The following is a 22,149-nucleotide window of genomic DNA, read 5'->3' as shown; positions in this document are numbered from 1 at the left end:
GAATAAACCATTGCTGCAGGGGCACCTCAGCGGTGGCATCTGCTTCCCTTTTTTATGGTTCCTGATCACCCTAGTATCTGAGCGCCTTGATGCAGGGAGTGGGTATTTCCCTGGAAACCAAGCAGAGAGGGGGCTCTTCAGGTGAAGGCCAAGGATGCCAAGCTTTAATAGGCAGCTTTCTTGCTGCAGAAACAAAGGCTATAAATATCAAACTGTATCTTTGGGTCTGGCTGGGATGGGCTCCGTGTGGGACATGGAGCTAGGAAAGGTGATTCTAAGCCATATCTCTGTTCCCCTGATCCTGGGGCTGGCTGGGGACTGGTCCAGCAGGGACCACTTTGCCAGTCAGAGTCTGCTGGAGTGTCTCATCCCCACCTGCTCCTTACAGGGATGGGAGGAGAAGGGGAGCTGGGAGTAGGTGTCATAGAGCCAGCTTTATGCCTTGCCAGAATTCCCCTCTGTTAGGGGAAACCCCTGCTACCGGAAAAGAGAACTGAGGATGTGCCTGTCTGTCTAAGATCAGCAGGCTAGTAGCTGCCATGAGCATGCTAGGATCTTGCAGATTTCTGACCAATCAGGCAATGCAGCAAAGGCTGCAGACAGAGATTCAAATGGACACACAAAGGGGTTTCCTATGAAGGTGGCTGTTTCCAGGTGAGTGTTAATCACATAGATACATTTCTCCCAGGCTCTGTAGTTTGAAACTGAGTGTTTATCTGAATAATCAAATATATTTAAAAAAACAACTGGCTTTTGGCAGGACACTGTAGATGCTCTGTCATTTAAAGGTCTCAAACATAATATGGTCACAAATCCAATGAGGCCCAGATTATCGTATCTGTGCAGATGAATAACCTAGGCATGTGGCTTCTGCAATGAGATGTCCCAGCTGGCCATCTGTGCACACATCTAAGGGTTGTGCACATGGGCACCCAGCTGCTAACTGATTCAAAGGGATCGAATGGGCATGTGTGCACACTTGCCTGTGCAAGTGTGACAATCTGGGCCTAAAACCCTGCCCCACACCCAATTTCATCCAGCTGTGGAGATGGCTGCTCTTAGCAACACATCAGCATGGAAGTAGCTGCTCAGAGTGAAGAGATGGACAAGAAAACAGCTGTTTAGTTCTAGTCCTTTCAAACTCACTGCAGGAAGGACAACATAGGTGCATTGTAAACTAATTCCAAGCGAGACTTTGAGGGATGAAAGGTAGCTGGACACTGATATTAATCGGAGTCTTCCAGTATCAAGAAATCAACATTGCTGTGATCCAAGCCTCACTCATTCTTGCAGTGAGAAATGATCAATGAGGAATTACCCTTCTGCTCTGGGAGTCTACCAGCTCCTACTACACAATAACAGAAGGGTTTTCCCTTCACTTAAATATTCCAGTAGCAAAATGAATTTAATTGACAGCATTATGCAAATAACTAAAAAGCATGTAAAGTAATTTTACATCCATGCATGGGATGCATACTGTATATTTTATTAAAGATCTAAGTGACCCACTCTGCAATCTGTTTCTCTTTCTGGGGCAGCTCAGAGCTTTAATGTTATGCAAAATTAAACTGGTGTGTTGGGGCTGGGACCATTGGGTTGGCTGAAAATTCAATAGCTAGGGGCAAACTTACTATTTCCAGAATGACTTCCAAGGGACACAGCAAACCACCGTATTCATGGCAATGCACTGTTGTGAACTAGGTGGGACACAGGTCTGAATCCTGATTTGTAGAGGAAGGGCTGTAGAAGGAAGGTGCCTCTGACAAGCTCTTTTCAAAGCAGCCCTAGATATCTGTGAATAGTTACAAGAGAACATAGCGAGCTGGAACAGAGTGAGGCCTCTGTCTCTGGCACCTAAATAACTCCGAGGATTTGGGCCATAGTCCTGGCTGGGTTAATTCATCACCATTTCACCCCTCTCCCGGTCTTCCTGCTATGCCCCCTTTCCTCACCCCCAAAACACTGTTTCTCAGACTTTGGGCTGTGAAATGCATGTCTAATTCCATAGCTTGGATATATCCATTGAGTCCCATAAAGTGGCGTTAACAAGCTGTGAGCTCTTCTATGACAGCTGAAGTAACTGCATCTCCCCCTGCCTTTCCCCTGGAAGACTGGATAAGGGACCTTACACATGGCAAATTCAGAGTCACCCAGCCACCCATTAAATTAATCTGTGCACTAAACTTGCTGTGCAGTCTCTGCAGGGTGTGAAATCATGGATTAGTAGTTCCCAAAGCCTTGTGAATAGGAGTAAACTTGCACCAGGCAAGTGCTGTGAGGAATGCATAGAAAAGATCATTAACCTTAATTTTTTAAGGCTAATTTCCTAAGCATAAAGCAAGCCCAGTTTGAATCCTGGCTCCCTCATCCCATTAAATGCCTGTAAAGTCAGAACTTCCTTATCAGAAGCTATTGGAAGTGAGGAAGCTGTACAGGGCTGTGTTTTAAGAGGCTATACATTCCTGGGGCTCTGTAAACTATAGGGAATAGAAGGTGTTAAACTGAGCTGATTTCCTACCCCCGCCCCCATATGGTTCTGTGAGCTTGCAAGTGAGTGTGGCTATTTCTCCTTGTAACCTAGCCAGTTTTAAAACCAACCTTTAACCCAAGCCTGCTGGGAACTGTTCTGACATAAAAATAAAGGGCTAAAGTTAAAAACAAGTAACAAAACTCAAAGGTTTTTCATAATTTAGTTTCAGCTGCTTAAACAACCTCTTTAAATGCATCTTTGCAGTAAAAGGCTAGAGGGTTTTATATGCTCTCAGCTATTTTTCTCTCTGGGATGTGCTCATTTGTGAGGCTGCACATAACTCATGGCCTAGCTATAAATTAACAGGCAGGAGGACCGCAAGTTCTCAGGCCCTCTATGTAATCAGCCAGAGGAAGGAACTGATCCCTTAAACAGTATCAACATAAGGGGGAAATGGCTGGCCCCTTGAGCCATCTGTCAGTTAAGCTAAGGTTTGCCTGGCATCCACTGCAGGAAAAATACCTGGTACCTTCTTCTACCTTCTACTAACCTAGTGTGAATCATGAGATGGTGGGAAACAGCCGAGTGAAAAAGAAGAAGAGGAAATAATGCACGCTGACATTCTCCAATATTCATGCCTGAGGGACTGCATTAGATTTTTGGTGAGGACAGTAGTTAAAGGGAGGAAGGATTATCCACTGGTTCGAGCTAGCCTGCAATTTGTTGTACCTGAATCCAGGGCTCCCAGCCTTCCTGTGTGACCTTGAGCAAGTCACTTAGGCCCAGCTCCATAAAGAGAGTTAGGTGCCTAAGTCCTAGTTTTGATCCTCAAACTCTGTGAGTGCCTAAATTCACATCGCACCTGTTTCTGCCTGTGGGCATGCACCCAGCTGCCTCCCTCTACTCTACACAGCCACCAGATGCCCATCTCCAGCCTAAGGGCCAGAGCAATCCACAAAGCAGGGGAAGACCAGTGTTCAGCTGCCTCTGTCTCACGCGAGGCCAGTCCAGTATAGCTTTCAGCCCGGTGCTTAGAGCCCTCAGCTGGGATGTGGCAGATCTGGATTCAATTCCTTTTCTCCTCCTGGCAGAGGGGGGGAACTAAACCTAGGTCTCCCGCATGCCAGGTCAGGGCTCTAACAACGAGGCTGAAAGTTATATGGTGGGCACCACCACCTCCTCTAGCCATTGCGGTGGCTCAGGGGAGGCACCTAGCTCTCTCCCACAAGAAACACACTGGGCACCTGCCTGCAATCCAGTCGTAGTTTGCTAAGCAGAGAGAGGCACCTTCCTGCAGCCTGAACTTACACGCTCGGGACACCCTGTCACATCATCCTCTCTCATCCCCTGGGTTAGTTAAGTGGCTCCCCAGCTGGCGTGCTGTGTGGGTCACCTTGTAAGGCACCTTTCTCCCATACACTGTATAGGCTGCCTAATTCGTGCATTGCCCTCTTGTTCCTGGTAGGTTGGGTTGGTGGGTTTTTTTTCTAGGTGATTGAGTTAGGTACCAGCAGTGCAACATTTAATTATTTTTGTGGATCCAGGCCTTAGCCTCTCTGTGATATTCCCCATCTGCGATGGAGACAATAGCACTTCCTACCTGACGGGTGATGCTATAGTGCTGGGCGGAGCCATATAAGTATCTCGGAGACACCAAAGAAAACAGCAACCATGGATCTTGGACTCTTCGACAGACACAGTGCAATTCTGTAGGGTGTACAGGATAATGTAGAACAGGTGAGGAGCTTTGCTCTGCACACTCTGTACCTTATGCTGCGTTCATCAGCATAATCTGTCACAAAAGCAAATAAACCAAAATGAAAATCTCTGCTGGTACCTACTACTTTTCTGATTAAAATGGACATTTGGCAGACTCCTGGCAGGCTTCTAGAATTAAAATATAGACTTGACAGGGGAATTTCAATATATGTTGCTATATTTGTCTTCTAAAAAGGGGTGCTGGGAACTAGTAACCACAACTTTCTAACAATCAAGGGGACAGAAAAGTGTCTAGATTCAGGTGCTCTCATTTTACTTCTGGGGCTTTTTTCCCCACTGCTCCTTAAATATTAAACCCAGCTAAACTGGGAGTCATGGATCTGGGCTAATGAAATGGTGAGTCACTTTACTTGCTCTCTAGTGCAAGCTTGTTAATACCCTGCTGCCTTTAACCAACAGGAGGTTCCTTCTGAAACCTTTACTCCTACAGCCAACCCCCTTGACATCAGTACGATTGCTCACAGGAGGAAGGGATGTGGGATCAGTCACAAAATGTTGCAGAAGAGCAACCTTCTTTTCTAGGCAAGTGTAGCTCCTGGAAAATCCCAGGTACCAGACAGGCTCTTAGGGTCTATGGGGAGCATTGCAAGCTGGGCCCTTTAGCCTCCATGCCAGCATCACCATATCAAAGAGGAGAGAAGCTACTCGCAAAGCTGTGTAACTCACTGGCTGCATTTGGCCACTCCTGCTTTTAACAATAGTCCGAAAATCCCATGTGGTCCATCTGGTTTACGTGTCTGCGAGTACCTCCCCCAGATAAATTAATACAATCAGGAATAATGACCTAGTGCTTTATACCCTCAGAAAACTTCCCAAATATCAAATAGTTAATCCTCACAGGTCAATGCATGGTGACTCTTAGCAACCCCACTTTGTAACTGTGATATAACAGCCCCCTAGGAATTATCCTCTTGTGTCTGGCTCTTACTAATGCTCTACAATGCATGCTTGACCTTTTGTAGGAACTTTTTTCCTAGCCTACCTTTCTGCTGCTGGCCTTTTATAGTTGACAATCAACTACAGCACTAAAATAGCCATTGCTACTTTCCAAGAATCAAAGCCCTGTCTCTCCTCCTAGGAGACTCCCTGCATTGACATTTGACTGTCTTTGTCCTTGATATGTTCCAAGCAGATGGCTTGCATGACAAACTCAAAAGGGCTGGAGTAGTTCCTGATACTCTGACTTCTACAGAACTTTGGAACCACCTGCCCCCGGATAAGGAATTGTAACGTATAGGGAAATAGGAGTATACTGTTTAAAGAATTTATCAGGCTGTCTTTTTAATCTAGAATTGACCAAATGATTAGCAACAAGCACTTGACAGCTAAAAATATATATATATATTTAAAAACCTTGTCTAATTCCAGCACAATGTGCTCGATGAAATAAGTGCTACAAACCTTTCTTTCCGAGGGCTTCTGTTGAAAAACCTGACTGAACCCTGGTGCTAGAGCAAAAACACTATCACCTGGGACAAATTCTGCAGCCTTCAACTGAGCGAAACTACCATTGTCTTCAGACAGCATTTTGCTCAGTTAAGAAGCACAGAAGAGACTGAAGGATTAAGGATGATTTTAGCCTCATGTCTTTGAGGTGTGATGCAAGGAGTTGTTATATTCCTAAATAATTGTATCAGGATTGAAAGCCTATTGGGAAATCCAAATGGGTGATACACAAGCTCCTTGTAGGTAAAACCTGTGGTGCTCCAGAAGAAATCAAAGAATAAAGGTTGGACTGTGTGCTGAAAGCATAATTTGTAAGAACAGTAGCAGACTCGTTTGCTTGCAACCGAGCCCATTCTGTGATCACGGACGTGATGGTGGTCTTTAGGGATTTTGATTAACAAAATCATAAACACTTTTCATAAGTGATTGGTATTTTTATTGGTACAATAAATACATCAATTAAACACTTTATCAAGTTGTTGCTAAAAAAGTTGCTCTCCATGATGAGGAAAAAATGATTGGTGAAATTGATTATTTTGCCTCAAGAAATGATGATTAAAAGGTAATCTGATTAAGTGTTTTCTTCTAGCTAAGGGTTATAAAACTAATCTTAAAAGGAGAGTTAATTGAATTATCTTGGTCTAAAACTTTTAACCTACTTCTGTAACAGTATTACCTACCTCAAATGTTCAAAAACTGAGTCAAGCCCAAAAAAACTCAGGAATGGTTTAAAAATTATGATTAGAAAACAAGCAAATCCCACACATTTGGGGTTGTGTGTGTTCCGGTTTTTGAGCCTGTAAATTATTGCAGTTGGGTCACAGCATCAGACTTCACTGAGGGTTAAACTTTTTTTTTTTTTTTAAACACATGAAAGCTGAGATTCTCAGTCATCTCTCAAGTGCTGAGGTTTTAAGTAAAACATCATGATAAAATTAGAATTAGCAACACTAACTGAAAATTCTGCTAAAGGAATATATTTCTACATTTTATTTTGTGCATTTAACAGCATTTTGTGTGTAATCTGTCAGATTTCTCTTGCTTTTGTGTGTCTTTCACATAGCAATGGGGAGTGCAACCGTAAAATAAATAGGAAAATGTTATTGTAAAACTACAATAGATGGTAGGGAGACGGGGGGGGGGAGTGGTGCAGAATTCTTCACAGCATGTTTTTTGCAATGTGCATATAAAGGAGTGTAACAGTGGTGCTGATAGAGATTTTTGCAGATGCACAAGTAGCTCTGTGCAGATGAGTGTGCATCCATAGGACTCAGCTACAGAACACAATGAATAGAATAGTCTATTTTATACTATTGTCTCTAGACCAGGACTCCTTGATTTTGTAAAAGTTGTATCTCAGCCTCTGAACTAGCTCTTCAGTTGTACGGGAGACTGCTGAAACGCAGGCCTGTAACACAGGGATCTTTTTTTTTTTTCATTTCTATTGCTGTGCAATACATAAGATTGAAAATCTTTGAGACACACAATATTCTCATGCAATCTTCAGGAGGGATATCCAAGGGAACATCTTTGGATTCAGTGGAAAAATGTTAATTTTTCCCACAGTTCATTTGCTGTTTGTATATTTGCCCAGTATTTTTGTTGTCTTTCACAATTCCATGGTACAGATATTAAATCAGCATGTTGTCTGTATTTTATCTCCAATGCTGGCTTTTTGGAGTCCATTAACAATCCATGTACTTTAAATTTTGTATTTATTGCTATTGTTTAAATACAAATTCACTCATTCTTCTAGTGTTGAGTCCTGATATGTGCATGTTTTCATATGTCCAGTTTTGTATCCATGACATGAGTAATTGCATTATAAGCATCAGTAACAAATTTAATTCTAAAACCACTCTTTAAAAAATTGACTAGATTTCAATTTGTCCCTCTAGCTCTCTCTCTCTCTGAGGTTGTTGGATAGACCCTAGGATTAAGCTACTCAGGAACCTGTGTAGGAAATATTTCAAGCTATTGTGGGTAAATCTTCAATACCAAGAAAAAGCATGAGGACAATAAATATGAATAAGAGTGCAGACAGAGTGGGACAAAGCACAGTCCAACAAACATGCATACAACCAAATCATGAGTCTATCAGGATGTTAACAGTTCCAAATGAATAAAGGAAAAAGATGGTAAGTCTTTTGCTTATTTGTAGCAGGATCATCATTTCTGTTTGGTGAATGGTAGCCAAGTGGCTGCGGAGTTGGCGTACAACTCATTTTAGAATAGTTCATTAGATTTTTCAATGGTCAGGTCCTCCCATGCTTTAACAATCCACTTTTTATAAGGAGGGAGGCTTATTCTGCTGCATTGATCAATGAAGTAGCCAGCAAAGGATGCTTCAATAAAGAACGGTATTGGGGCTTCTGGTTTCCATCCAGCCCTAGCATAGCATTATTTTACTGGGAGAAGGGTGAATGAAGTGGAAGGAGCTGGGAATGCTGATGGAGCCAAATTTTTTTCATTGGCTGCCTGCTTGGCCTTTAACCAACTAAAGGGGGGGATTTAAATCAATGTGTGCATAGAAGTAGCTGACTGGCCTTTTGGAAGGTTGAGGATATTTCCACTGCTCATGCAGTTTGTTTTTGTGCCAGAGCAGAGGGACGTTTTGTTCTCCTTCTAGCACAAAAAATTACAGCTGGATCCAAGAGTGAGATGTAGGAGTTGTCAAATGCTGTTTCTGTATAGCCGGGTTCTAGCCTTCATGCTTCTAAACAAGAGCACGAGGGCTGAAGTGAGAACGTAGGCCTGTGGAGGCCTGGCTGGGAAAAGGAGCATGCCACAGGCCTTTCCTCCTGTGACACCAGATGAAATGCTGAACTACCCAGGACAGTATGTGAGCCGAGGGAGAACTGGGCTCTCATCCATTTGCAGGGCTCCTGTGTAAGACTTCTCAGCTCCCTGGTAGAATGTGGCCACAGGAACTTCTCTAAGGTTACAGGAGCTGAGGGTTTCCCGGTTCTGACAGTGTTAACAGTTAGGGGAGTTTACATTTAATAATTTATAGCTCCTTCAAGTCTCACTAAACTAGGCTGTGCTGTTTTATATGCAGAGAAGGCCCTCCTGCCAGTGTTACAACTATCCACCTAGCTAGAGATTCCCCATTTACATGGGGCAAAGCTCAGAGGGATGTGGGCTCCTGGTTCATACAGCTTCTTGTGCACTCTTGAACCTTCGTTAGCTATATACTTTGCTATCCATAGCTATTTTTGCTGTGCATATGATGCTCTGAGCATTAACCCTATGCACATGAACGACTCAGTATTTGAGACAATACACCCTAGTTCAAAGGTGACCCTGTCAGTGCTACAGCAGAAGGTGCACTATTCCTATCTTCATTGCGGCCTTCCAAAATGTCCCAGTAACCTGAATATGCCCATGCTATGCTTCATCTCCATCAGTCATTTTGCTGAGATTCTGAGTGTCCCCCACTCCTCAATGCAGGAATTGTATTTCTAATGTTTAAATGCTCTGACCTAATTTAATTTCTTCCAGCATGGCTAACCAAAAATGACTCTTCAGCATCCAACATCAATTCAATTTCTTCTGCTTCACTTTGTCATCCTCTCTAGTTTAGATTTTCCAACTGCTGCAGCAGTTTAAGGAAATAGTGTAGAATGCAGAGTGCACTAGCAGAGAAGGACAGCACCCTTTAATTTACTATCATCTCCAATTTCAAGGTCACAGGAATTATTAGCTCCCATGTTTTTAAATTACCCAATATTCAGATGCTCCTGAACAATTATTTAATTTCATTCAGCTCTGCAGAGTTAGAGGAACTTGGTAAATGTGTAGTCACACTGGGACAATGGTCAGAGGTGCTTAGATGACTCAAGTGGGGCAGCAACGTGCATGCCTAGAGGCAGAAACTTAGGTGCCTATGGAACTTGTACAGCAAAAAACAGGTGCAGAGAATGTTTATCTGCCAGTGAATTAGGGTTTTGTGGATTGCAGTAGCACATAAGACTTCAAGTCCTTAAGTCCCTTTGTGAAAGTGTCTTAGAATGAAGTTGTATGCACAGAATAGATACAGCAAGCAGCTGTGGCAGAGTAAGGTACCCCTCAGTGTTAATGAGTTCTGTCTCCATACGCACTGGACCTCTTTAGAGACTAACAAAAGCTACCAACAAATTTCTGTGGAAAATATCCAATAGAAACTGCAGTGAAATCCCAACTCTTAGACCATTGAAGAGTTATCCAATGGTTAATTTATGGACCCACTGCTGAACCGGAATAGATTGGAACCAGTTCTCTAGTGGCAACAGGTTCTACATCTTGTTACCAATTTCTGAACCAACCAGTCCTTAAGAAAACTGCTCTAAAAGATCTGAGGATCTTTCAGTGTTCCTGGTACTTATGACTCAAGCAATAAAATACTGTGCTATTAAGAATTTTTTAAATTCCACATAAATAGTCAAGGCATTATGTGACTTTCATTTAGGGCAGTTTATTTTGTCATTTTGAACAAATGAGGCAAGAAGTTTGAGCAAGATCATTCAAAACAAGATCTCCTGTATCAAACTAAAAGGAAATGCAATGTCACTATTTCATACATATACAAACTAATGACTCAATACTAATATATACAGCCAGATCTTACAAAAGAGCATTTCAAGTCAGCATTTTGCCAGTTTCACTAATTTGTTACAAAAAGTTAAAGCTACAAACTTCACATTAAGTCTCACGTAACTGACATCATCAGCATCTTTGTAGGTTGTAAAGTGAGGATGACTGTTTGTCCAGACCACTTTTCAGCAATGCATATGGACCCATAAAGCATGTGAATATAATTTCACAATTAAATGAACATATTGCTTAAAAATGTTGCCTGAATAGCCTTCCCTCAGGATATAAGCCTCAATTGTACAGGCTGGAGGAATTTGAGTGAGTATATGAGAGGCTCCTGCTTACTACTGCAGAGGATTTGAAAAGGGAAGTGTTTTCTCTAGCTAAGATTACGCATCCCTGAAGATGAAAAAATTCCCATATTTATTCAAACTCCAAGAGCAGCAAACCTAGTTATAAGCCTCAATTCTTATGGGCACTTATGGCAAATTTAAGAGAAAATTAAACCATTGGACCACTTCTTATTTTACGTATTTGGGTTCTTTTGCTGTGATTTTTTCATAGCTAACTATTTCAGTAGAACAGTTATTTCACTGACGCTAATTTGTGGCAATCAAGTTATGCATTCAGCAAAGTGAAAACTGAACCCAAATACCCAACTTTGGTGTTTTAAATAAAACCTGGGCTTCCCAATGTCTCTGTTGCTGGAAGAAGTTTTTGTCTATCAATGGTAAATATGATACAAAGGCAAACTATTCTCAACAGAATGGTCTACTTGACATGTAAGCAATGCCCTTAACTTGCTACCAAGTCAGTCATATTGTACATGTGCATCTTGCCAGAGGCAAAATGCATATGTACTAGAAGCAACAGCCAAGATCCAGTATTTAAAATGAAAAAATTGCATCTTCTTTCTGGAAGCTTCATTTAAGCAAGGGAATGTAATGAATGTTAATTTTTAAATGGTTAACATTTATGAGCATCTTTTGTAAATATTTTTGAGCAAACACATTGTATGAATTTTTAATGGGTACTGCAGATGGTGTGTTTGTGTCCAGCTTTAGTGTGCTATACTGTCAACACAGACGCTTCCTAGCCTTCATGGTTCATTTAAATTGCCAGATTCTTATTGCTAAGAGATTGTCATCTACTAACAAAAACAGAGGTTTAAATTATTTAGCTTGTGCTGTGAAAGCGATTAATTCTTAATTTACTTGGTTTCTTTCAAGATCTTTATCCTAGAAACTTTCACAATATTAGAGGCTATCAAAAACCCATAAACTTCCTAACAGCTGGTTAATGTGGTTATACATGGAATGTATTTTACCTTATTGTCCATAACACATTGCCTACTGCCTCCCTTTCCTTCCACAGTCTGTCTGACTAGGCTGCTGAGCTCTGAGTCAGTTATATTAGCTCTGCATATTTGCAGCTGAGGAATAAACTGAAGATGTTAAAAGCCAGATCCTCAGGGATGTAAATTGGCCTGACTCCTTCTAAGCCAACAGAGCTCGCTGACTTACATCAGCTGACAGTACAACCCCAAGAAACAAAGGATCTAAAACTATGACGCTTCCAAATGATATGACAGGAACCCTTCTTGTTAGTATAAGCATTTGATTTCAGGAGCCATTGCTAATGTAGTTTAATTGTGTGTGTCGTACCAAGGTCTGTTTCAGAAGGATGATGTGAAAACTGGTCCTTCTATCAGAGGAAAAAGAAAATTGAAATACTTGCTCTGTCCAAACATTTCATCTTGGGTGTAATAACTAGATGGACCTGAAAGTGGATCCTAAAATCAAATCAACATTAGCTTTGCTCTACTGCTGCCAGTGCAGCACATCCACTGTTAGGTCTCTGCATCTGTAACTGGAGACATTTGTATTACTTCTGTTTTGCTCTTCATCTCAGTGTAAACTTATTAAATCATTTCAAGATAAACCTGACTCACACTGATTGTACATTTACCTTCTGGTGATTTTCCACAACTCGTTAATACCATGAAAAAGACAGACTTTTACATAGTTATCCCAAAGAGAGAAAACAATTTACCAGTGTCCAGAAAAACTAGACGAGATTGATCTTAGCCATGTTAACACAGAACAAGTGAACATGGAACTTCAGTTGCCTAATTCAGCAGGCGGCAGGGTTTTTTTAATCTTTTGGATAAACTCTTTATTTTCATCTTAGTTTTTCTGTCGTACTTGACCTCTTAAGTAAAACATTATGCAATTTTTCATCTAAAGATGGAAGCTTGAAATTGTAACGCCCTGTAAATTGCCATAATCAGTGAAATATTTTTAAATCCTCTCCCTAGTGGAGCAGAAAATATCTAATTCCTCAAGAGGGTTCATACAGAAAACTTTGTAGCACTCTAATACTAGTAGGAACTAAAAGAAGGATATTTCCAAGGATGCAGATGAAGGAGCATCTGCTTTGTTTTATATTGGAACTCTGCTTGGTTTTTGGCTCAAGTCAATGAGGCTTTTATACTGCAGAATAGCGTTTGATGGAAGCACAACACCATGCTTAATCTACCAATATTAATTCATACAGTACAGACAAAATCCTGGTGTCAAAAAACACTTGCTTAAAGCACACAGTGTAAGGCATAGGGCTTATTACAGGCTTTTTAAAAGTAAGATTTATGTTCCTCTCCAAAGACTGGAAGAGTTTCTGCATGTTCTTGTCTACTCTTTTTTCAGTGACTTCTTGAACTTGCTAACACTTTCCATGAAGCCTTACCAGTAGTAAGACACAGGCAAGCAATTTGAAACGGAGCCTGCACAAAAAAAGCTGCAGCAGTTTAACACTACAGCACACATTACATTCAAAAGGAAGAAAATGAACCAACTTTCGTTAGTCTTATCCATATCTGTTCCCCTGACTTAACAATGAGTTTAATCTAAAACCAGTAACATACCTCCTCTGGAATGATATACTTTCTATTTTAAATATGTCTAACATTAAAACATACCATTATCCATCCATCAGGACTTCCCACTTAATGGCATTCCTGAATTCAGAAAGGTGCTATGGAAAAAATGAGCAGAAGTTTTCTCTCTAGTTTGCTAACACATTTCAATAGAAATCAATCTGCTTAGTAGTCATAAAAGCAAGGTTCTGATTGTTTCAGAGGATGAACATTTATTCTACCGGTGGCGCTCTTAAAAGTTCTGTTGCCGCCGTTTCTTGGCTTCGATGGCATCAAGGATTGGCTGCCGTTTCGATTGGTACTTCTGGCGGATCTCTTCGATTTCCTGTTCCATCATGGGATCAAGCGCTGAGAGTCTCCTCTGAAGTTCCTCTACATCCCAGCTCTTTAACTAGAAGAAAGAAAACAGAATGCATACCAACTTCAGAGCCTGGGCAAGTACTCAATAGAAAAGATCAACAGTTCTGCAGGGAATTCTGCTCTGACAGATTATAAACATTCACACAGCATTCTAGCAGTAGGCAGAAAAATGATTCCAAACTAACGAAGGAAAAAGCAATGAGGGGTTAATTGAGAAACAAAAGGACAAGTTACATGCTTGTAAAACGTATAGATGTCAAATATGCCCAAATGTGGGTTACTATGGCTCTCCCCACTTACATAATCTGGAAGCAATCACCTTTTACTCTTCATAACATCCAGGATTACTGTCAATCATCCCCATGCACATCCCAATCTTAAGCTTCCGCTTGGAGCTAAAGACAGTGAGAATCAATATATACATCACTACAGGTGGACCATCTTGTCTGGGGAGCTTCAGTTAAGTTAAAAGTGAGACACACAATTCCCAGGACAGCAAAATGTCAATGCTTAGTCTTCAAGTTATTTATAAAACCCTTAGAAAGGAACCTCTCATGATGTGTATGTGGCTAGAATTCCCACTTCACTGTCTAGCTACAAGGAATTAAGAACCAGAGATAAGTGTAGAAAATGTAAGTTTAAACCAGCTAGGAATAGCTTGCTGAGAGACCCAAAAAGCCAGATGTCCCCAAGGTAAAGCTTACTGATACACCAGGATGTCCAAAATATCTTTCATCCCAAAGTAGAACCAGTACACACATCTTCCTAAAAAATAGAGTCAGATTCCAAGGCCACTAGGGACCATTGTGATAATCTTGTCTGACCTTCTGTATAACACAAGGCATAGAACTTCCCCAAAATTCCTAGAGCAGATCTTTGATTTAAAAATTGCCAGTGATAAAGTTACTATGACCTTGGCAAATTGTTCCAGTGGTTAGTTACCCTCACTGTTAAAAATGGATGCCCCATTTCAAGTCTGAATTTGTCTGGACTACTTCCAGCCATTGGATTGCATTATATCTTTCTCTACCTTTGCTGCTGCATCCAAGAGATCCATTATTAAATGTTTGTTCCCCATGTAGGTACTTAGACTAATCAAATCACTCCTTAACCTTCTTTTTGTTAAGTTAAATAGACTGTGCTCCTTGAGTCTACAGGTACAAGGCATGTTTTGTTTTGTTGTTTAAAAAACAAACATTCTTGTGGCTCTTCTCTGAACCCTTTCCAATTGATCAACTCCTTCTTGAACCTGTGGGCCGCAGAACTGGACACAGGATTCCAGCATCTGTGCCAAATACAGAAGGAAAATAATCTCTGCTCCTATTTGAGGGGCCCTTGTTTATGTATCTGAGCACTGTGCAGGCCCTTTTGGAAACTGCATCGCATGGGGAGCTCAAATTCAACCAATTATCCCCATATAAACCTTTTTCAAAGTCACAGAAAGGGGGACTCTATCCTGGGAAGCAATATGGCCTACATTCTTTGTCCCTAGATGTATACGTTTAGCCGTGTTAACACATTATTTGCTTGTGCCCTCACCAAGAGATCCAGATCATCTGTGCCAATGACATGCCCTTCATTGTTTACAATTCCCCCTAATTTTTGTCATTGGCTAACTTTATCAGTGATGATTTTACTAATGGAATGGAAAGCATGTTCTCAGCTATCCACTTCCCTATATTTGAATAATTTGTCTTGTTCCTATAGTGTAGTGTCTCACGTATTTGATAAACCTTGAAAGATGTGAAATGGAACAGTATGTATTGACTATGTGCCCACTAGCTTTAGAGGAACAAAGGGATTTTTTTTCTTTGTAAAGTGATTATAGGAATTATAGCATAAGAAGGGAAAAGAAAAATAAGCACTTTCCCAGGGTATAACTTTGGAATATTAGAAGAAATGTTATAAAATGGGGATGCTTCCAATTAGTTTGGGCTAATATTGAAATACATGAATCCATGAAACAAATCAAACAAAAACCCTCCGTCCAAGAGCCGCATTGAAGAAATCTGTTATAAATTGATGCCATCTACTGGATACTGGCAGAAGCAAGACAGAAACTAAGAGCTGCACTCTGAGTGCCCAGTTGACCAGTGCCCAATAGAAAGTAAGAGAGCTGCCTTTCTTCAAGAACCTGGAAACAGGGTGTATAAACCTAACACCACTGCATGGACCCTACAGTTTGCTGAACCTCCACAGCCAGCCTTGCCCTTCCTCCAGAGTAGAGACTGAAGCAGAGTTAACTGGACCCACAAACAAGCTGCAAAATTCAGACCTGCTATTGAATACTTGGACCAGCCTTGTGAACAGCTTCCCCCTCCTCCAAGATTACATAGGACTAAGAAGGGGTGAGAATTCATTTCAGAAACGGAATTTCTCTGTTCATTAGTATAAATAACTGAAAGTTGTCTTGTTGAGTCTACACTGAGTGAGACCTCAAATAACTATATTTTGGATTTTAAATAAGTAATGCTACTTGCATGTTCTTCTTTGTAAGACCAAACAAACTGGGCAAAAAGTGACTAAGCAATAACTTTAAGCAACTGCTTTTGCTATTTTAAATTTTGTCCCTTTCATACTGAAGAATTCAACTATCAGGGATCGCACTTCTAAAAGAGCCTGAAGACAAGTGCATCCTTTCAATTCTTGAAGTACTGGAAATATGATGAATGTATTTGAGGTACTAAAGAATTGAAAAGTAAATGTAATAAGAAATGTTGGTCTGCATTGTTCCTTGGTATAGCTGTTGGGTCCCAACACTGCTCTATGTTAAATGCTTACAAGACTGCATGTGTATTTTGTGCTCAGTACAGACCTAGACTATTTGTTGTATCTACACTTGGTTGATGAACTGTTGATTGTATACTTGCATGGTTCTGCATGAATGAATACGTGTTTTGACTGGTGAAGAGCACCACGTATTCGGAGTTGAGAAACTGTCCAAGGTAAAAGTTGACCTGAAAAGAACTTACTGCTAAAATTAGCAAGCTAACACTATCTGGACTCAATAAAAAAAGGGGATTATCCCAGTTAAATCCCATTCCATTATTGGCTACACCACCTATCAAATTGGCAAATCTAGTCTGTTAGATTTCAGCTTTAAAATCTAACAGGTGCCTTGGCAAACTCATATAATTGATTCCCATTTACAGATGTCAAACTCAGAGACTGAACTCTTGCTGCAACAGGACATTTAGTTTCAACTTCCTTATCCCCTCCATCCCTCTTCTTCCTTTCACTGCTGTAAAAAAGGGGTGATAGAGATGGGGTGGGAAGGAAAATTCTTTTATAGTTTGTTTTTTATTTTATTTACTTATTTAGTGGTTTTTGACCAAAGTCATTTCCTGGTTTTGAAAAAAGGCATTTTTGGCAAGTTTTTACATATAAATAAATCATATTTCTGACAGGACAGCTACACAGGCTTCTGTTTTTTTATTCTACTGTAGGCATAGGCTTGGAATGTCACAAATAGCTTGTCACCATAGGTCAGTTTCTCCTTCCTGCATGCACAATACCCACAGCTTGTACAGTTACTGCAGTTACAAACACATTGACCTATTCTGTACTAGCTTCCATCAGTCTTTTGCTGCATTCACAAAGTCTGCCCTTTGTTTAGTTAGCTGCTCATGAGATTTCCATTTTAATAAGGTTAGTTTTTTCTGAGTTCTATACCAAGATCAAAAGAGATTCAAAATTTGGGCTGACATTACAAGTTTCTCATAAGTTACACACACACTTTATTTTAAATCTGTTAAATGGTTTTGGTGATCCTTTCAGCCTGTAGGTTGTTCAAAAAATATTCACTACTTCAATTATTTCCACTGTTTGCACATGAAGTCAAAGTGTGTTTCTTCTCCTTGACTGGATGACTCCCATTTCCCCAAAAGCTCTCAAAATGGACACACATGCACACACTTGGGATGCAATTACTTCTGCAAATATTTGCACAACTATTGACTAAACTCTTTCTGCAGAACTTCTTGCAGGGAAGTATGGAAAGGGCAAATAAAATATGCAAAAGAATGTGATTTTATGTGAACAAATAATTGTTTAAGGTTTAATTAATATTTGAATTAGAGTATTTTTCTTTACTTCTGTTAAATACAAATAGCACTCCTCTAAATGCTCAATTGTTAATTATGCAGCTATAGTGGTTGTTAGTCATCATTTACCAACCAATACCACACAGTTAACACAATTATTTTCTATTAGAAGTATAAGAGTAAGAGTGAACTCTTAGCAAATTATCATTGTCATATATTGTCATTAAATAACAACTGCTGTAATTTCAGAGTCCTCAATGTACTAAACCATTAAGAGAAATCCAGCTAGTTATTTGAGTGTTTAGCAAATTAAGTCCTCCTTTGCTAGACTTTTTAGATTGTAGAGTGATAATTCCTAGAAGTAACAAGGTTATCTGTTAGCAGATCCAGCATGACTCAATGTGTGGGATTTCATTAGTGTTTTGTTCAAGATAGGATATTATTTCTCACCAACAACTACTTTAAGATTATTAATAGTTACATTATAACAATCCTAACACAAGAAAGCTTTTTAGCAAGGGTACAGAGTAATTTTGCCTATCTAGTAAGAAAACTGTTCACTAGAAAGACTGCGCTTTCTTCATAAGATATACTTTGAGCACGTTAATACAACTTTTAGACATCAGTACAAAAAGTTAACAGAAGCCATACGACAGCTTTAAACTGATTTAACAAAATCTCTTATTCAATATTCTTTGTCTTAGGAGTCTAGGGACTATAATGTAGTCAAGTAATGTCAGACCAAGGGGAAAACATTAATTCAGTCCTGAGTATGTAGATTAAATAGCTGTCAGCTTAAACCTTGAAATTGCTGTAATTCCCCATCGCAAATCCAGAGTTAATACTAAAAAACTAAAGTTTTAGAAGTGACATAACATCACGTTTTAGGTCTTATGCCAAACTAACTTCTAGAGGTTAGAAGATTTCATAGGGAGCATATTCCCTCTCTGCCTATTAAAGGGTTTCTTGCACCTTCTCTGAAGCATCTGATGCTGGCCACTGCTTGAGACAGGATGCTGGAATAGGTGGAATATATGAATGTCACTTTTTATGTTCCCAGCATCACAGTAAATGAAGTCCCAGTCCTCATCTTCAAGACACGCGCCTGGGACACTTAAACAAGTAACCTCAATCTGGGATGAAGATCACAGTTGTCCACTATGCACAAAGCACCCATCTACTGCAATTGTAATACTTGTCTCTGCAGGAGCCAAATCAATCAATCTAGGACCAGAATTCTCACTCTCAGAAACCAAGAACCACCTCAAACCTCACCAGCCTCCATCCACATGGAGGGTGCGCTTTTGACTTGGCTTTCACAAATAAGAGCACACAACACTTCATAACAAAATAAAATCCATACACCATTTCTCCCCTTGGTGAGAGGAGAGAAATGGAGAAGGTACCATATACAGCACATATTGAAATCTGAAAGATGCTCAGACCCCATGCTGATGGATACAGTACAAGAACCTGAAAAGAGATGACAAATTGGAACAGCAAAGGTGTTGTGGGTCAGTATTGACAGCTGGAGTGGTGAGAAGGAAACAAAACTGCACCTGCCCAAAGCTAGTGCTATGAGTCCTCCACTTTCATGTAAAATAAAATGATTTCATTTTGGTGATTTCAGACCAATTCTCCAATTAATCAAGGTAATTTTGAATTCAAATCCTGTCCTCCAATGTGCTTGCAACCCCTCCCAGCTTGGTGTCATCTACAAATTTTATAAACCTACTCTCTACTCCATTATCCAAGTCATTAATAAAAATATTGACTAGTATCAGAACCAGGACAGATTCCTGCAGGACCCTGCTAAATGCATCCTCCAAGTTTGAGTGAATTATTGATAACTACTATGAGTATGGTCTTTCAACAAGTTGTATATCCCCTTTATAGTAATTTCATCTAGACCACATTTCCCTAGTTTGCTTATGAGAATGTCATGTGGGACTGTGTCAAAAACCTTACTAAAAATCAAGACATAACAGTTCTACAGCTTCCCCCTATCCCTAGGCCAGTGACCCCATCAAAGGAGGAAATTAGGTTAGTTTGGCATGATTTGTTCTTGACAAATCCATGCTGGCTATTCCTTATAACTCTATTATCCTCTAAGTGCTTACAAACTGATTGTTTAATAATTTGTTCCAGTATCTTTCCAGGTATTGAAGTTAGACTGACTGGTCTATAATTCCCCAGGACCTTTTTAAAGATAGCTACTATACTTTTCCTTCTCCCTGTCTCTGGCTACTCACCCATCCTCCATAAGTTCTCAAAGATAACTGCTAATGGTTATGAAATTGCTTCAACTAGTTCCTTAAGTATTTTAGGATTGATATCATTAGGCCCTGCCGGCTTGAATACAGCTAATTTATCTAAATATTCTTCAACCTGTTCTTTCTCTATTCTGGTTTGTTACCTTCCCCCTTGTTGATAATATTAATTGTGTTGAGAATCTGGTCTCCATTAACCTTTTTAGTGAAGTCTGATGTAAAATAGACTTTAAACACCTCAGCCTTCTTGATATATTCTACCCCACTATGTAGCAGACCTACACTTTTCTTTGTCTCCTCTCACTCCTAATGTATTTAGGAAACTTCATTACCTTTTACATCCCTTGTTAGATGCACCTCATTTGTGCCATGGCCTCTCTTATTTTGTCCCTACATGCTTGTGCTAGTCTTTTATGCTCGTCCTTAGCAATTTGTCCATGTTTCCATTTTTTGTAGGACTTCTTTTTGATTTTCAAGTCATTAAAGATAGAAAGAATAGTAAGAGGCCAATATGGCTTTCTTTCCTTCACATCAGGATAGTTTGCTGTTGTGCCTTGAATATTGTGTCTTTGAAAAACTACCAGCTCTACTGAACTCCCTTTTATTTTCTTCCCATGGGACTTTACCTACCCATTCTCTGATCTAATTTATAGCTACTCAAAATTAACAGCTTTATTTTTCCTGTAGATATTTCAAATTACCTTATTACATCACACTGATACGCAACTGGAGACAAACTGTCTGCTCAGTGATGCAACTGCTCATGAGGAAGTGTCTCCAATTGTTTATTTATACATTTGTCCTTCAAATTTTGGACATCATTTGTAAAGAGTACTGAAATCATGCTTTTATTTTGAGAAAAATCCCATATATAATCCAAATTGCAGAATAAGGTGTCTACAGTTGCCTTTCAATATCCCTGCTTCTCTATATTAGATAAGGTGCTGGGCACCTTAGAGATAGATAATTATACCACCACCACCCTTCTCTCCCACTTGCTGAAGAGAAAACTCAAGGCATTCATGACATCCCTTTCCAGTCAGATCAGGAGGACTTATGGATAACTCTCTACCTGATGCCATGTAATATTTGCTCCATCAATCTGCTTCTCTGAGTTACTGTCTTTTCATTTCCACCCTTAAAAAATAGGAAAAAGATTAACAGACTTATATCTGTTACTCAAGTAAGGTGTCACTGCAATGTTTAATTGTATTCAATGAAAATGAACCTAAACAGAAAAAAAGAATAAATAATGGATCTAGCATACATGTTAGACATAGCCCCAGGTTGTATATCCAAGGGCACAGTGCTCTGTATTTTATCCTCCACAATTCTGTCAGCTCCAGAGACAGTTTTATAACAGCTACAGTATTTCTAGCCAGACTATGCTAGATTTAAATTTCACAAAAGATTTACCTTAAAAACACAATCTAAGGGTGGAAAGTTACCAACCCTTCCCCACTGCTCTAAGCCAGTAAAAACAGGGGACACTAGAGCGCAAGTATTCCAATATATATATGAATCTAAATCCAAAGAAAGAAGCAAGCAAGGACTGTATTAAATAGCAAACTGAAGTCTTTTTATTACCCAGAGAATAGGTACAGCAGTGATAGTGCAAACTTCCCCTGGCAAGTGACCTTAATCCTGGTCTTCAGGGATCATTTCTAGGAGCAAGGGGAGAGAGTCTTCTTGTCTCATTTATGACAAGAATGCCACTGAGGGTGTCAACTGGGTCATTCTGACATTGCCAACGAAGAGCTGGTCTGAGACCAAGTTGATTTCACATGCCCCTTGCCAACAGCCCTTTAGCAGCATGAAGTCACTACTGATCTGGACCAAATCTGAATTAGTGACAGATGTAAAAAGGCTCTGTATCTTGTCACTAATATCTTGCTCCACCTTCTGCTTTTGCTGTATTCCTCTTCAGAAAATACCTCAAAACAAAATTATTTGTGTTATAGATATATAAGTTAGGAATAGAAAAGATGCAAATGCAATTTACCAGCAGCATTCATACATTTCCTCTAAAGTTCAGTATTTCTACAAGCTAGTTCTGTCTCCAGTGTATGAAATCAGATTCAGACCACTTCACAAGAGCCAAAAAATGGTCTCTTAGGGTAGCCAAAACCTCAATCCCAATTCTTCTTGCAATTCTCATTATCTGCTGACATTGAACCTGATCCTCCAGTTAGCACAAAGCCCTTTCTTAGCATCTTTGCTATGTCTCATGCAGCTTGGGGTTTTTGTTTTAAATGTTTTTTAAATATACTTTCT

General features: G+C 39.9%; 1 protein-coding gene across 2 annotated transcripts in view; it reads right to left on the bottom strand.

The window, feature by feature from the left end:
• Window positions 1-10,132: 10,132 nt before the first annotated feature.
• Window positions 10,133-22,149, bottom strand: part of STK4 (serine/threonine kinase 4) — a 68,768-nt gene continuing 56,751 nt past the window's right edge. Inside the window, exon 11 of one of the 2 annotated variants that reach the window (XM_067554364.1) lies at window positions 10,133-13,593. In XM_067554364.1, coding sequence (XP_067410465.1) covers window positions 13,435-13,593 — 159 coding nt within the window. In that variant the 3' untranslated portion in view covers window positions 10,133-13,434. Of the gene's footprint in view, window positions 13,594-21,437; window positions 21,810-22,149 lie in introns of those variants that run through there. The other variant, XM_067554365.1, reaches the window with a different exon arrangement.

This window comes from Emydura macquarii, unplaced genomic scaffold (genome assembly GCF_026122565.2).
Source record: "Emydura macquarii macquarii isolate MOO-44397 ecotype Brisbane River unplaced genomic scaffold, CSIRO-AGI_Emac_v2 contig_1483, whole genome shotgun sequence".
Lineage (NCBI taxonomy): Eukaryota > Metazoa > Chordata > Testudines > Chelidae > Emydura > Emydura macquarii.
The sequence above is the reverse complement of the archived record's forward strand: the minus strand, read 5'-3'. Positions and strand labels throughout refer to the sequence as shown.